This window comes from Tursiops truncatus, chromosome 2 (genome assembly GCF_011762595.2).
Source record: "Tursiops truncatus isolate mTurTru1 chromosome 2, mTurTru1.mat.Y, whole genome shotgun sequence".
Taxonomy (NCBI): domain Eukaryota; kingdom Metazoa; phylum Chordata; class Mammalia; order Artiodactyla; family Delphinidae; genus Tursiops; species Tursiops truncatus.
In genome coordinates this window covers 63,007,508-63,025,245 of record NC_047035.1, presented here as the reverse complement: position 1 = coordinate 63,025,245, position 17,738 = coordinate 63,007,508, and the positions used below count along the sequence as shown (strand labels likewise).

The 17,738-nt window shown below is 33.8% G+C and overlaps 1 protein-coding gene across 5 annotated transcripts in view; it reads right to left on the bottom strand.

Annotated features, from left to right (window-relative positions):
* RALGAPA1 (Ral GTPase activating protein catalytic subunit alpha 1) overlaps positions 1-17,738 on the bottom strand; it is a 219,904-nt gene that overhangs the window by 164,602 nt on the left and 37,564 nt on the right. For all 5 annotated transcript variants that reach the window (XM_033851187.2, XM_019924021.3, XM_019924023.3 and 2 more), the window contains exons 2-5: positions 10,153-10,263; positions 9,547-9,596; positions 5,939-5,996; positions 242-285 (exon numbers count right to left, since the gene is read on the bottom strand). In XM_033851187.2, coding sequence (XP_033707078.1) covers positions 242-285; positions 5,939-5,996; positions 9,547-9,596; positions 10,153-10,263 — 263 coding nt within the window. The remainder of the gene's footprint in view (positions 1-241; positions 286-5,938; positions 5,997-9,546; positions 9,597-10,152; positions 10,264-17,738) is intronic.

Below are 17,738 nucleotides of genomic sequence, written 5' to 3'. Positions count from 1 at the left end.
TATGGATAGGTGACTGTATTTCTGCTGAATGAGTCCATGCAGTGGTAAAACTACAAAAGTTTTTCAAGAGCCTGGTCAGCCTCATGCGTACTGACTATGTTGCTGTTTTTTAAGTGAATTCACTTCGATTAAGGGAACTGAAGATTATTCAAAATTATTTAGGAAAAAGTTGATGTAGGCAGTATAGCAATTGACTGAATGCTTTACTCAGTTTTTAAAAAGAAATATAATTACATTATACCTTCAAGGAGTTTCCTGTGTGTAGTAGTTTCTTTAAAATCAATCCTGAAAAGAAAACATGATTTTAAACATTCATATCTTACTTGTTTCTAAATGTCAGAGTTCTCGGTCAGACTTGAAAACACTTTAAAAACAAGTCTTTGGCAACCTCCAAATTATTCTTGGTGACCTGAACATCCCTCTGGCCATAATCTTGGGACAGAAGGGCATATAAAAAGTCACCTTTTTTAACACATGGTTTATTGCAATTAAACATGATTTATCCTATCAAAACAAACCCTAAACCCAAAATTGCACGTAAGACAACAATCTACGTGTATCTTTTACTTAGACTAAGAATATAATTAAATAATTTCTCCATCACTAATAGAAATAAAAACCACTGTAAAAATTTCCATTTAGTTAACCACATGAACATCTATAACTCTAGTATTTCTTAGCAAATATTTCCATTGTACTAATTTTCCTTTTCAAAATACTCAAAACGATCTTTAATAGTCCTTTTTCTTTTGAATTATACAATATTTCAAATCTACAATAAAATAATGAAATAACATTCACAGACATCCAGATGTCCACCATTTGGTCTGAACAAATCTAAACACAGTCCCATGTTTCCTATAATTTCAAAATTTCACTTATTTACATTTTCTATAATGTTTCATGTAACACTACAAGCATCATTGAAGCCACCTGCGAACCCATCCTGAGTCATTTTCCTCCTTCCTTCCCCAGAGGAAACCATTATCCAGATTTTGGTATTAATTATTCCCCAAAATATTTTATGTTATTACTACTTATTTATAAACCCATAAAATATTTGGAATTAGTTTCTATGTTTAAAACTTATACCAGTAACAAAATTTCCTCCACAGCTATTTGTTCTAATCTTGCATTTTTATTCTTTCTAGTAACATCAGAATTATATATATAACATATATTTATATGTATGAAATACATATATAATATATATATTTACATATACAGAAGCGTATGAGATTATTGTGATAACACATTGTTGGCAACACAAAACACTGGCAGATGCTCTAATATTTGCCAGTCTGAGTGTTACATATCTCAGTAATGTCATTTGATGTTTCCTAATGACACTGAACATTTTTTCATTTGGCTGCTCAAGTTTCTGCAAATTGCCTGTCATATCCTTTGCATATTTTTAAACTGGGTTATTTTGTTTTGTTTTGTTTAATATAAGAGTTCCTTACACACATTGGCTACTAATTCTATGTTAGGTCTATGAATTGGAAATGTATTCTTGACTGGGATGGTAGTATCATCTGACGTACAAAATTTTTAAATTTCAATATAGTCAATTCACCAATGTTTTTCTTTATGTGTACTTACTGTGTCTAAAGAAATACTTCCCTACTTTAAAGTTATGAAGATAAACCAAAGAGTCTCATCAAAAAGTTTTAAAGTGTTGTTTTTCACATTTAAGTCCTGAAATCCATCAGAAATTTATTTGTGTGTGGCAATAACAGAATTTCCCCTCCCCAACCAACTGTAGTACCTTTTCAGATTTTATAATGAAATGAAATGCTGTCTCAATCATATTTCAAGTTTCCATATATAAGCCTAGGTCTTTGGCTGGCCTTAATGTCCTTTTCCATTAGTCTACTTGTCCATCTCTGTCATACCAATGATACTGTCTTAATTATATTATAACTTTATAATACATCTTGTTATTGGTTATAGTAATATTCAACAACACCATCTTCTCTCTCCCATTTGTTATTCTTCCAAGTTGCTTTGGCTTTGATTTTCCATACAAATTTTAGGATAAACTTGTTGGGCTACAATAAAAAGTCACTACAGGAATTCTGGATGAGAACTGTTATCTTTATACCATCAAGCCTATCATCCATGAATAATGTATAAGATTCCATTTTTTCGAGTTCTTTCTTGTTCTTCAATAATCACTTCATTGTCATAAATTAATCTAATATTTAAAATGACTATGGAATACACATTCTCAAGCATACTGGAACATTCTCCAGGAGAGACTATATTCTGGGTCATGAAATGTCTCAAAAATTTTTTAAAGATTATGATCATATAAAGCATATTTTCTGGCCACAAAGGAATTAAGTTAGAAATCACAACAGAAAGAAATCTGTGATACCATCAAATATTTGAAAACTTAAAAAACAAAGACACTCTTAAATAAGTTATGGATCAAAGAGATCAAAAGGGACATCAAAAAAATATTTTCAACTGAATAAAAATGAAAACACAACATACTAAAACTTATGGGATAAGCTAAAAGCAAAGCTTACAGGGAAGTTTGTTGCCTTGGATGCCTATATCAGAAAAGAAGAAAGGTATTAATATTCTAGACTTCCACCTTAAAAAAATACATATAGACAAGCAAATTAAACCCAAAGCAAGCAAGATTTTTTAAAATATAAAAGATTAGAATGGAAATCAATGAAATAGGAAGCAGAAAAAGACTAGAGAAAATCAACAATACCAAAGTTAGTTCTTTGAAATGACCAACATTAACGACAAATGCTTAGCTAGACAAGTCAATAAAATAAAAGAGACACAAATTACCAAATTCAGAAATGAAAGAGGGGACATCACTACTGACCCTATAGGAATGAAAAGGATTATTATAAAAGAGTAACTTGAACAACTTTATACCAACAAATTAGGCAGTGTTAATGAAATAGACAAATTCCTAGAAAGATACAAATTATCCAAACTGACTCAAAAAAGGAATATAAAGCAGCAATTACAAATCTCCACATAAAGAAAAGCCCAACTCTAAATGGCTTTACTTGTGAATTCTATCAAATATTTTAAAACGATGTAGTATCAATTGTTCACAAACTCTTTCAGAAAATAAAGGAGGGAACACTTCCCAATCTATGTACATGGCTATTATTATCTTGATAATAAAGCCAGACAAAGACCTCACAAAAGAACAATACAGTGTTCAATATCCCTCATAAACATAGAGGTAAAAATCTTTAATAAATTATTAGCAAACTAAAATTAGCAATATAATAAAAAGACTATATAGAAATGGTAACCAATTGGGATTTACCTCAGGGATGCAAAGTCGGTTTAACATTTGAAAAGCAATTCGTGAAATACACAATATTAATAGAATAAATGACAAAACCACTAATAATGCTGCCTATGATCATGTCAATAGAAGAAAAAGCATCTGACAAAATACAATGCCCATGCATGATTAAAAACCCTAATCAAAACAGGATAGAAGAGAACTTCAACTTGATAAACAGTATCTATAAAAATAGCTAACATCGCCAGGTAAGAATGATCTTCAGGAAGCACTGAAGAAGAAAACAAAGGGTTTGAGAATTACACAGGATGGAACTTAAATACTTATTTATATGTGAAATAGGATTCTGCATTGAATCTAGATTCTGCCAGGACATATGTGTGATCCTGAGGAATCACTTAACTTCCCTGAGCCTCAGTTTCCTCAAATATATAGTAAGTGAAAATAAAATTAAAAAAAAAAATAGCTAACATCATACATAATGGTGAAAGACTGAATGCTTTCTCCTTTACATCAGGAATAATATAAGGATGTCTACTTTTACCACTTTTATTCACTAGTGTACTAGAGGAACAATAAACAAAAAAGAAATAAGAAATTAAAGGCACCAGATTAAAAATTTTAAAGTAAAACTATATTTGCAGTTGACATGATCCTATACGTAGAAAATCAAAAGGAATCTACAATAAAACAAATAAAATAAACAAGTTATAATAAACTAGAAACAATGCAAATGTCCATTAATTGGTGAGTAAATAAACAAAATATGGTATATCCATACAACAGAATATTAGACAATACAAAGGAATGCTTATATATGCTATAATATGGGAAAAAAATATATGCTAAGTGAAGGAGGCCAGATGTAAACTACTACAAATTGTATGATTTCATTTACATGAAATGTCCAAAAAAGACAAATTTATTGAAGACAGAAAGCAGATTGGTGGTGGCAAAGGCAACTGACTGTAAATGGGCTCAAAGAACTATTTTAGGGTAATGGCAATGTTCTAAAACTAGACTGGGGTGACTCTAAATATTTACTAAAAAATAATAAATTATTTATTTAAATGAGAGATTTTTATCTAAGTAAATTATACCTCATAAAAGCTACTTTTAAAAAATCAACTAGAGTCACTGATTTATTTTTCTATATATACAAGACAAAAAAGAAAGGAAACAGAGTTTTAGGATTCTCTGGGTGACAAAGAAAGGTGACCATTTATGTATTGTCTCAAGTTGGACATCTACTAGAATATTATTAATCATGAGAACCAGATAGCACAAAGGTCATTTAGAAATAGAAGACTACATTCCTCAGCAGATAGAATAACTTTAGAAGTTCCGCTGTTTCAAAAAAGTTTCTTCCCAGACAACCTTCAAGGACATTTTAATGATTATGAAATAAAAAATAGGATTTCACTATTCTGTTGAGCACCTTATCATGTGATTATTAGCAATTCACATATCTTCTTTGGTGTGATAACTATGCAAATATTTTCCCTATTTAAAAAATTAATTTGTCTTATTATTGAGTTGCCAGAGTTCTTTATGTATTAAGGGTACAGCATTTTTAGTCTTAAGCTTTATCTAAAAAGTTTATTCTAAAAGGCTTTATTTTTTAGAATTTTGTGGTTTTTTTAGCCCCTACATCAATATCCATCCTATATGTCCAGAGTTCCTTTTGTTTCTAGAACTGCTAATTGGGATGACTTACAGTTTCAAAGCCTCAGAAATTTCATTTGCTATAACTAAGAACTGTAGGTTCTAAATAAATATATGACTCATTTTTAAGAGAAAAAAATACAATTTTTACAAATGAATACAAGGCCTGTAACATTCTACTTCAACAATGTAGACGTGGTGGCCATCTGTATATTCACCACAAGAGAAGGGTCATGAGAATCACTACCAATCAGCCCTGTCATCATTAAGACACTGAACCAAAGCCAGAAATTGCCTACCTACAGATTCCTCTTTCAACCAAGGGGGAAAATATGTCTTGCAATGAGAGCTCAAGAGTCCTGTGGTGATGCTATGATTGTTAAAGAAACAGACTCCAAGCCAGCAAGCATGCTGGCTTAGCTCCTGGTAAGATGAAGTCTATAACCTCCTGCCTACTTGGTCTTTCACAGTAATACACAGCAGAGTTGTGTATTTTTTCTTTCCCCTTTTTCCTTTCAGCTTCATTTCATGATCTGGGAAGCTCTACTTCGTCTATTCAAGCAGTAAGCTTAAACCCAGTTCCCTCCTTTTTTATTAATACACTGCTTGCTTTCAAACCTGGAACCCATGGCTTTCACTCTACGTGGCAGTTTGTTACCTTCTCTTCCATTTTTGATTATAGAATGTTTATTCTGATGCTAAGTCTGCTTTTATTTTTTTGGTTTTATAGTTTCATCATCATTGCTAACATATTCAGAGTAAATGAACAGGTGGATCAAAGAAATTTAATATGCCACTTTTATTGGAAATCCTTCATGTATGTTTTTATCTTACATTCCCAGTAAGCCTAGTTCTGTATTCTTTATTTTGTTTTTACTAAAGCATAAACTATGAACTCATTTCAAATAATGACCAACCCATTAAAGAATATTTTCATATATTATCATTTATTTCAAATATGAAATACATATTTAAATTACTTACCAATACTATGAAACTGCCATCGCTGATGAATTCTTTCTGGAAGAAGTTGTAAAATTTTCTAAAAATCAATATGAATAAAACAAAGAAAAGTATGAAAAGCAAGTAACACGTCCTCATTTTGAGCAATGTGAAAAATTAAACAAAGAGCTTACACAAAGCCTTTAAGAGTTTCTTACATAGAAGACAGTATTACAAATACAAAATAGTCTTTGAGCTAATCTGATGGTACTGGCACTACTTTAGGGCCGGCATACTGATTAGTATTTGAGAACCCCAGAAAACAACAAGCTATACTAACAAAGACTTGGAACAGGAAATTAATGAAATTTATCTTTTACTATGATGTGAAAAGTAAGTATACTTCTCTTTAGTGGATAAATACTAACTTTAATATATATATATATATATTTTTAACATCTTTATTGGATTATAATTGCTTTACAATGGTGTGTTAGTTTCTGCTTTATAACAAAGTGAATCAGCTATACATATACATATATCCGCATATCTCCTCCCTCTTGCATCTCCCTCCCACCCTCCCTATCCCACCCCCTAGGTGGTCACAAAGCACCGAGCTGATCTCCCTGTGCTGTGCAGCTGCTTCCCACTAGCTATCTATTTTACATTTGGTAGTATACTTTTAAATGCTCATTTACTATTCTTAGAATTTCTGCATTGTGGATACTACTGATATGTTTTAAATTCTTTTAGATATTAATATTTGTGAAGTTTTCTCTCCAAGCAGTTTTTTTTTTTAAAATAAATTTATTTATTTACTTCTGACTGCACTGGGTCTCTGTTGCTGCAGGCAGGCTTTCTCTAGTTGTGGCAAGTGGGGTCTACTCTTTGTTGCGGTGCACGGGCTTCTCATAGTGGTGACTTCTCTTGTTGCGGAGCACAGGCTCTAGGTGCCCAGGCTTCAGTAGTTGTGGCATGCGGGCTCAGTAGTTGTGGCTCACAGGCTCTAGAGCGCAGGCTCAGTAGTTGTGGCACACAGGGTTAGCTGCTCCACGGCATGTGGGATCTTCCCAGACTAGGGCTCGAACCCATGCCCCCTGCATTGGCAGGCGGATTCTTAACCACTGCACCACCAGGGAAGCCCGGTCTCCAAGCATTTCTTTCTCTTACTTTGATAAATCCTACAGGGAAAATATTTTGCTTCCACAAAAATCCTATCAAATACTTGTACTAAATTAATTCACGTGAACCCAAAGATACTTCTATGTTATGATGGCTATGGGTATGAGAACAAAATTTTAAGATTCAGGAACCCTATAGTTAACCTAACACATACAGACTTCCACAAGTTGGGAATAAACACTTTTTACATATAATACTTTCAAAATTTTGTCTTTATTTTCCTTTATATATTGCACCTGCGTGGATTATTCTAGTTCAACAGCTGCCTTATTATGCTGCTGAACTACGTTCTCAACACTCATCTGCTTGCTGAATGACATTTGTGTGCGTTTGTTATTATTGCAGCTCTATTATAATTATTTAGAATCACCATTAATTGAATGTTCATAAGGACCAAACACTAGACACTTTATGTAATGATATCTCATTAATCCTCACAACCATCCTAAAAGGAGTGTTCATTGATCTCATTTGAAAAATAAAGAAATGGGTCAAGTAATGTGCTTAGGTTAGAAAGAGGAAAAACGGAGTTTCCAACTTCCATATGCCTATTTCCAAAACTTTGCTTTTATACTATTATGTTCAAAGAACAGTATGCATGTTTTTACACTTCTCTATCTTCCTTTTGATATAATCTTCTTTAGTCCCTCTCATATAAGAGGATGATGAAGAAATTATAAAGTTCTTCACAGATAGATGCTATTCCCACACGAGATACATAAACTTCTTCACCTCTGCCCTCCTATTTCTCTCATACTTAGCCAACAACTGTATAATTATATTTATGGTGGTGTGGAAAGAGATAAAATTATAGAAAATTAAAAAGACAAGTTTGTGAACCACTCGAAAGTACTCCTAAATTATCACTATTATAGTTTAGATTTAATCTCATACAAAATGTAAATTTAAATATATTCATCTTTTTTATTCAGTCATATAAAGATGAAAGAAATCATGTATACTATTAACTACACAGAAGAAAGCAGAATATAAATCCTATGTCATACTGATATTACATAATGATGCTTTTTATTCCAGAAAAAGGAAATCATTTTATTTATAATTTTTTTAAAAAATCATCATTAGTCTCTAAAGGTGGAGGTCAGATATTACTGTCCCTATTATAAGTAGAAAAACATCAGCACACAGGTTAAATATTTTTTCCAAAAGATAAAAATCCTATATCTAACATCTCTTTTCCTAATGAAATTTAGCGACTGATTACAAACGTTTCTGTTCAAAAAGTAACAAATGATCAGTATATATTACATACAGGAAAAGAAGTATTATTTTTTAACAGAAGAAATATTCTGAAAGAGCTTCTATTAACTAGTCAATCATCTCAGTTTCCTGAATATAGGGCAAGCATGAATGTCTGAAGGAACACTTGCCAGGAATTATCATCTTGCTTTCTCTGTACATACTTTTACTCTTTCTCAAAATATTCATGTTTTAATATTTCCCTTGTAAACAGTTCATGCAAACACCTGGGGAGGTAAATATAAGCAAATTCCTCAGGGTTAACAACTAATGAAAATTAACTGCAGAACAGGTACCAACACCAGTTGCTTCTGTCTGGAACTCTTAAAAAAAAAAAACAAAACTTTCTTTTTTCAGCTGTGACTAACTCAGCAACTAAGAGAGAGATCAAATTCTTCAATTCTTCTAAACCATACTAAAATAGTCAACATAAAAAATAGTGAATTATCTTTAATTAGCAGTAGATAGAATAGTTCAATCTTTAGAAACTGATTTCTAAATTCTTTACTATGCTTTTCAAGACACAAGGTCTAATCCTGACTTTCTCCAGTTCTCTAAAATTCTCAATAAAGATCAGAATACTCCTATCACTATTTGATTTGAAAGACAGAATGAAGAGCATGGGGTTATTTGAAAAGCATGTGTGTCCCTCATTTTTATCATTGTGCCAAAAATGAAACAAATTTTAGCAGAGTATCAAATGTTGTTGCTTCCTTCTGTTTATTTAGCAATAAAAATGTGTCCCACCCCAATCCAAAGCAAATGCAGTAGAACAACAATTTATAAAATATTTAAAACTATTTTATATACGTTTTCAATGAAAAGCAGTTAAAGCAGAAAACTCCTTAGGTATGTAACAGTTCTATGAATTTACCCTCTCAAGTAATAATGTTTTGTTGTTGTTGTTTTTTAATTCTCCATTTGTGTAAATCTCCCAGAAATTAAAATTTTCATGTTTGCAAACACAGTGAATATTGTACCAACTGTGGTATCAAATCCATAAAAACATAATTTTATCTGTACCTAAAAATAATATGTGTACCTCAGAAAATAATTAAGAATTAAGTCAGTTATATTTTTAGGTTAAAACGTGCAATTAAGTTTTTGAAAAGCATGGTAGATTCACAGTGTTTGTTAATATTCAATATATTCCTTTGTATATTCCAAAAATTAATTTTGGAAAAAAAGTTACATTGGCAGGTACTTACCTCAAAAATAAAAAGTATAGCATCCAATTCCTCCCTTTGAGACTTGTGACCTAAAACATTTTTATAGAAAAATATTTTAAACATTATCATTTTGTCCTCAATGTCAACAACCACTTAAAAAGCTTAAAATATTTCAAGCACTGAAGTTTTTTTTCTCATTGATTCTTTAATAAAATGTTTAAAGTATATTCTGTTCAATGTATAGACAATATCATAGCATCTCTCTCTACTCTTTTTAGACAGCTAAATTTAGATTCTACATATTTATGTCTAAAAACAAATCATAATATATTGTGGAGAACTCTAAATGAACTCTAAAAATGAATTTATGAAAATGACTGCTCAAACCTGACATATGCCCCTAGGGCAGAGCAAAGGTGAGAAAACAAGTAAACCTGACCAGAGAAAAAAGAAATCTAAGCCTTCTCAAAATAATAAGGATATTACTACTAACCCATAGTGTGAGAGGGGTGTTCTACAAGCTGTCTAACAAAAAGCAGTGAAATAATACTAAAATTCCAATGTCCAAGAGTATATTTTTAAGTGAATGTTTATGACAATTATTTGAAATATCAACATAAGCCAAGACTGATTTTAACATCTTACCTTTCTGTTTAAGACTAGCTTCAATGGTAACAAAATTCTCAAAAAACACATAATATATATGTGAAAAATGTTGGTCAAAAAACTGTTTAAGATCGATGGACTCTGCATTCTCTGAAAAATAAATGAAAACAGTTTTTAGTGATTACTATTTATATCATGTTCAGCAAGTATTTATTGTGGCATGTTTCCTTCAAAAATGCCAAAGAACTGCTCTTAAAATTCTATTAAAATATTTAAGAGATGTGTTTATATATTTATATCCTTGTTCTCACAACTTTAGCTTTTAAAGATTTTAATTTTAAAAACTGGTCAAATCAGGTTATCATAATCTTTGTTTACTAAAAGAAAACAATGCCTCAGAAAGTTTTATCCAAAATCATTAAAAAAGAAGTCAAGTTCTATTTTCAATTCACAGCTATGCTCTCCTAACTTTTCCCCCAAGACAGTTAAAAATCGGTATTTCTAAGAGTAATAATACATGTCTAAAATACATTTACTTTAAATATCTAACAATAGGCTTTGCAAATAGGCACTTAAGTATTATAAAACTCAGGTAATACTGTTCTCTAAGAACTGTCAGTATAGTCCAAGGCAGAGAAACTGAACATTTAACTGTATGCAGAGCAGAAAGTGTTGGGTACTAACACAAAATTACTTTCAAAACTCAATGAGGGGTGAAGGTGGGGAAAGAACAAATGCCTGACAATGTATTATCTGAAAAGACCTCTATGGACAGGAAGGACTTTGGACATAAAGTGGTGGGTTTGAATGAGAAAGACATTCTCGGCATAAACAAAGACATTGAAGTGAGGAAAGCAGGATAGGATGCAGAAAAATAATTCATTTTGGCTAGCTTTGAGCATTTTGATAAAAATAAAATAGAAAAAGTATCCTTGATATGTCAAAAAATATCATAAGTGCAAACTAAGGAAATGGGATTTATTATTTAAAGCAAGATATCTACATCGTAGGTGTATATGTACTTATGCATTTTATTGTTTGGCTTATTTTCGGGGGGGTGAGAAAGTTGGGGAAAAGGGGAGGAATTAAGAACTTTTACTTTATATACTTCCTACTACTCAAATTCCTTTACAAAAAGCACGTCTCTTTTATAATAAACAAATTTGAAAAAAGCAACTGGAAGAACAAAGATTTTTTTGAACCTGGGAGTAAAATGAATAAACTACTAACTGCTGATAAACTCAAGTTAAACATCAATTAATTTCTTGGAATGCTCTAAGGCTGAATGGAAGATTTCAGAATAAAGTTAAATAGTAACAACATACAGACAGCACTTTAAACTCTGGTGTATTGTCTTACCCTATGAATATTCATAAATCTTTAATGACATCTCATCTATGGAATTTTCCAAGACTGTTTCCCTTTTGTTTTGCCCTCCCCAAGGAAGGAATGGATGCCCTCTCCTCTCTATTCCCTTGTGTTCTCTACATTTCTCTCTCATGGAAGTAATTATGTCTCAAGTGTTTCCTTGTCTTTTTTCCAGGACTAGTCTATAGTTTCTTTAGGATAGAAAGTGTGTCTACCTTAGTATTTCCAAAACCTAAGCACAGTGCTGAGCACATATGTACTCAAATGTGTTTTATTATTAATCAAATAAATTATTTTAATGTTATTGTATTCATTTCGTAGCTTGGAAATTTTTATCTTGGAAAAGACTGCATAACCTACTGACAGGCAAAATAGCACTGCTTCATCTTGACTGGAATTAGAACACCCAGATTCCATTCCTACCTGTAACACTATCTGTGTACATTTTCACAGAACTAGGGGAAAAAACAATAATAATGGCTAACACAAACAATGTTTTCTATATGCCAGAAACTCTTCTAAGTCCTTTATAGAAATTAATTCCTAAAGTCCTCAGAACAACACTATGAAATAAGTACTACTATTATCCCTAACTCTAAAGATGAGAAAACAAGTATAGAGAGTTTAAGTGATTCAGTTAGTAAGAAACAGAGTCATGGATTTAAACTCCACACAGTCTGGATTTAGTGTCCATGCTCTTAACCTCTATGTTATTCAGCTTCCAGTGTAATATTGATACATCTATAAGAAAAATAAGAAAAGAACACTAGTAGTTTATCTGTTATCTGCCTGTAAGAAGATAAGAATAACTGTCATTGAATACTAGTTAAACATATTTTAGAGACTACCAAAATAAAACACATATACTGAGATAAACAGGAGAAGTATTCTGTTTTCCCCACTGAGTAGTTTGAAGTAACAAAGAACTATGAAATGAGAATGAAATAGACTGCTAAAATTACCGCTGAAATTCCTGAAATTAATGTTTCAAACAAAACTAATGTCCCAGGGGAAAGAAGAAAATGAGAACAATAACAAAGCAAAACAAAAAAAGTCAAAACAAAACAAAAGCAAACATGAATCAACTCAAGATTTTGCAACATAAATTTAGGAGCCAAGATAGTCTCTCTCAATTTCCTTCCCATGGTACAGCATGTTACACAAAGCCTGGAAACTACATACTTGCTAATAAAAAATACTGCATCAAAATTAGGTCAATTTGTTTTTTACTCTGTATCTATTTGTAATGAACTAGTTAGCAAATAAAAACTCTTATAAAACATTTTTGTTCACCAATTCACAAAATTTACATAGTGGGGGAAAACCGGAAAAAACACAAAAAAGGTGGATATAAGAGAATAAGAAGGTTCACTTATTTAAAAAGAAGTCTCTCTATAAAACAGTAACACAGAAGAAAGGAAAATATAAAAGGAAGGAAATCCACAAAGAAAGAGATTATGGAAAAACTTCTACCCAATACCTTTCCCCCAAAAATGCCCCAAACCCTTTATGTTTTCTCTTTTTGTGAATGCCTCCAGTACTTTTAGTCAGCATGGCTCCTAATTATGTCACATTAGTTAGTACAACTGTCCCTCGGTATCAGCAAGTGATGGTTCCAGGAACCCATCAGATGCCAAAACTGGAGAATCCCTTATATAAAATGACATAGTATTTGCATATAACCTATGCACATCCTCCCACACACTTTACGTCACCTCTAGATTACTTATAATACCAGACACAATGTAAATGCTATGTAAATAGTTGCCTGGGTGCGGCAAATTCAAGTTCTGCTTTCTGGAATTCTCCAGAATTTTTTTTCCTGAATATTTTTGATCCAAAGTAGGTTGAAACTGAGGATGTGGACCCACCCCTCCAAAATGGAGTGCCAACTGTATCATTCTCTTACAGATACTGGATGCTCTTTGGGAGCAGAAAGCATGCCTTAGCTTCTTTCACCTTTCTAATTTTTTCAAAATTTTAATCTGAGGAAGTGCTTTGCATAGTGCTAAACTGATGGTTGGCACTTAAAAAAAGTTTAAGCATTCAAAAACTTCCCCCATTTTTAGAAATACTTCTGTTTGATTTGTAATGTTTGTAAATTAGTATTTCCTTTAAAAAATCAAATAAACATTTCAACCACAAATTAAGACTGAAGTTTCTGAGGTTTTAAAAAAACTTATTCAGGCTTAGGACTGCTTTGAAGACCTTTGGGAATACTAACCTTAAGTAGCAAAACAGTTCTAGACTTCATTTAGTATTCACAAATAAAATTTCAGATGTCTCTAGGATCTTTTTATGAATAAGCTTCAAGAAGCTAATTAATATATTTACTTCCTACTACATCTTTTGAAGACATCTAAGCTCTGTAACAAATCTATAATTAAAAATTACAAAATTCAGAAGGCTAGTTTACCTGACCTTAAATTTCAGACACCTGTACTAAATACTTCCCTAGAAAAGTTATCACATAACCCATGCTAGATGACCAAAAATTCAACAAATTTTGCAATACCATCATTCTTCTTCCTCATCTATAAAAAAAAAAGGCCACCATTTAGAACTTTTCCTCAAATGATGGCATTATAATACACTAATCTGTGAAGTGTATCACAAGTAATCTGCTCCTGATAATAAAGCACTGAACAATGCAAATTATTGCCTTAAAATAATCAATAATAATGAGGACTGATCCAACAATACAGTGAATAACACAAAAAACTCTCTCTAATTGCAGAGACACAGAAATGCTGGATAAAAACAAATAATACAAGCTCAAAAAAAAAAAGGAAGAGGAGAAGGAGTAGAAGTGAAGAAAAGAGAGTAAGTAGGGGGCTTCCCTGGTGGCGCAGTGGTTGAGAGTCCGCCTGCTGATGCAGGGGACACGGGTTCGTGCCCTGGAGCGGCTGGGCCCGTGAGCCAATGCCACTGAGCCTGCGCGTCCAGAGCCTGTGCTCCGCAACGGGAGAGGCCACAACAGTGAGAGGCCCGTGTACCGCAAAAAAAAAAAAAAAAAAAAAAAAAAAAAGAGTAAGTAGGAAAGGAGGAAGTGGGATGGAGGAAGAGGTGTCATGAGGGAGAGGAGGATGGTGAGAATGTGGTATAAAGGCAGGGAGGGGTTGAAGGGGAAATATGTAGGAAAGGAGATGGGAAGGAAGTAAGGATGAGGAGAAGGGAGAATGGGTAAGGGAAAAGAAACACAAAAATGTAGTATTAAAATATAAGCAATATGGAGTCAAGCACAAATAAGGGGGGAAGTAGAAGGGAAAAGTAGGAAGAAAACAGAAAGAAGGTGCAAGAGAAAAGAAGGGCAGTAAAACCACACAAACAGGCTGGAAAATTATAAACAACACATTATCAAGTTCTAAGTAAAGAGGAGGGTATATGAGAAGGGAGAAGAAATTGAGAAAAGGGAGGGAGAGAGGACAAAAGGAAGAAACAGAGAAATAGTAAGTTGGAAGACAGACTGATGCTATTACTCAGAATGTAGCACAGAAAAATAATAAGATGGAAACAGACTGCCTGAGAAGTCCCAAGAACAAAGATAAAATGTAAGCAATATTCAAAGAAATAAGGTCTGAGTACTATCTAAAATTGGTGAAATATGTAAATAAATCTTCAGACTGAAAAAGCACAGTGATTCCCAAGCAGGATGAACACAAATCCACGGTCACATCCTAACTCCAAAAACAAAATGGAAATATTACAACCAAGAAAAGTTACCTACACAGAAATATCAAAACTAACAACAGACTTCTCATCAGCCCAATAGAGGCAAGAAGACAATGCAATTTTATACTGAAAGAACTAAGGGAAAATAATAGTCATCATAAAATTCTTATTCAGCTAAACTACTGTTCAATAAGATGAACATGAAAATAAAGAAAAGGCATTTTCTAACATAGAGTTTAACACTTAAAAACTCTCACTCAGGGGCTTCCCTGGTGGCGCGGTGGTTGGGAGTCCGCCTGCCGATGCGGGGGACACGGGTTCGTGCCCTGGTCCAGGAGGATCCCACATGCCGCAGAGCAGCTGGGCCCGTGAGCCATGGCCGCTGAGCCTGCATGTCCGGAGCCTGTGCTCCGCAATGGGAGAGGCCACAACAGTGAGAGGCCCACACACCGCAGAAGAAAAAAAAAAAAAATTAAAAAATTAAAAAAATTCTCACTCAAAGAATTACAAAAGATAGATTTCTGAACGAATAGAAATAAACTCACATGGAAGAGTGAGAAGCAAGAAGCCAAGATGAGCTAAGAAACTGGAAAATGTGTGGGTAGATCTCAATGAGCACTGACTGTTAACAAAAGTACTAATGCAAAAGGTTACTAACAAGGAGGAAGTAAAATAATAGGCAATAATGTGAAAGATGAAACAAATGCTGGAGAAAGTATTTTAAGATCTTATTTTATTTAAGAGGACAGTAGAAACAGTGATGAACTCTAGACTTCAATATTAGTATGCTATTGAAGTTTTCTGAGTTACCAATAAGAGAATAACAACAATGCATAACTTCTAATCATTAGAAGGGAAAAAGAATATAGAGAAGCTTATCAACAACAGACATGAGTAAAGAAAAGCACCCAAAAAAAGTGAACGAGATGACGGAAATCAATATAAATATACAAGTAATTACAAAAAAGTTAATGGATTAAATGCCACAGTTAAGAGAGAGCTGTAATCATACTGGATTTAAAAACACACACAAAAGTCAAGCTACAAAGTATTTACTAAGAAAAGTATTTTTAACCCAAATACTAACCAAAAATACCAACAGTGATTGCTCAAAAAGAGACAAAAAGTAAACATTAAGGCAAGAATTAATACAATTAAAGAGTTCAATGTATTTTGACAAAAGGCTCTATTTACCAGAAAGCTTTCATTTCAATTTTGTATGAAGAGATATAAACAGCAAAAGCTGATAGATTTCTAAGGAAAAGCAAACCCATTTATAGTGTGGTAGCTTTTAACACATCTGTCTCATATTTAACAGAAGTAAGTAGTAAGTATACACAAGATTTGAACAACAAAATGAGCACTTTACCTGTAAAACTCTAAATTCAAGAGACTATAAGTCTTCCCATGTAAAAGTAGGGTATTTATAAAAACGGAACTATTAGGGGCTTCCCTGGTGGTCCAGTGGGTTAACACTCTGCACTCCCAAAGCAGGGAGGCCGGGTTCAATCCCTGGTCAGGGACCTAGGTCCCGCGTGCCGCAACTAGTAGCTCACATGGCGCAACTAAAAAACCCCACATGCCACAACTAAAAAGAGCCCACATGCAGCAAGGAAGATCCTGCACACAGAAACAAAGATCCTGAATGCTACAACTAAGACCCGGCACAGCCAAATAAAAAAGTAAATAAATAAGTAAATATTAAAAACAAGAAAAGTTTAAAAACTGAATTACTAAGGACACAAACTAAATAGAAAACGAACCAAGAATAACTTAGCACATACCATGCTCTCTGACCAAAACGAACTAAAATTAAGAATTAACAACTAGGGAATTCCCTGCTGGCACAGTGGTTAAGAATCCGCCTGCACGAGGAGGAGCTTCAACATGGCGGAAGACTAAGACGCGGAGATCACCTTCCTCGCCACAAATACATCAGAAATACATCTACATGTGTAACAGCTCCTACAGAACACCTACTGAACACTCACAGAAGACCTCAGACTTCCCAAAAAGCAAGAAACTCCCCAAGTACCTGGGTAGGGCAAAAGAAAAAACAGAGACAAATGAATAGGGACACGACCTACATCTCTGGAAGGGAGCTGTGAAGGAAGGTTTCCACACATTAGGAAAGCCCTTCGCGAGCGGAGACGGCGGGTGGCGGAGGGGGGAAGCTTCGGAGCCGCAGAGGAGAGCACAGCAACAGGGGTGCGGAGGGCAAAGTGGAGAGATTACTGCACAGTCAATCAGTGTCGACCAGCACTCACCAGCCCGAGAGGCTCGTCTGCTCACCCGCCTGGGCGGGCGGGGGCTGGGAGCTGAGGCTCGGGCTTCGGAGGTTGGATCCCAGGGAGACGACAGGGGTTGGCTGCATAAACATAGCCTGAAGGGGGCTAGTGCACCACAGCTAGCTGGGATGGAGTCCGGGGAAAGGTCTGGAGCTGTCGAAGAGGCGAGACACTTTTTCTTGCCTCTTTGTTTCCTGGTCCGCGAGGAGAGGGGATTAAGAGCACCACTTAAAGGAGCTCCAGGGACGGGCGTGAGCTGCGGCTATCAGCGCGGACCCCAGAGACAGGTATGAGACA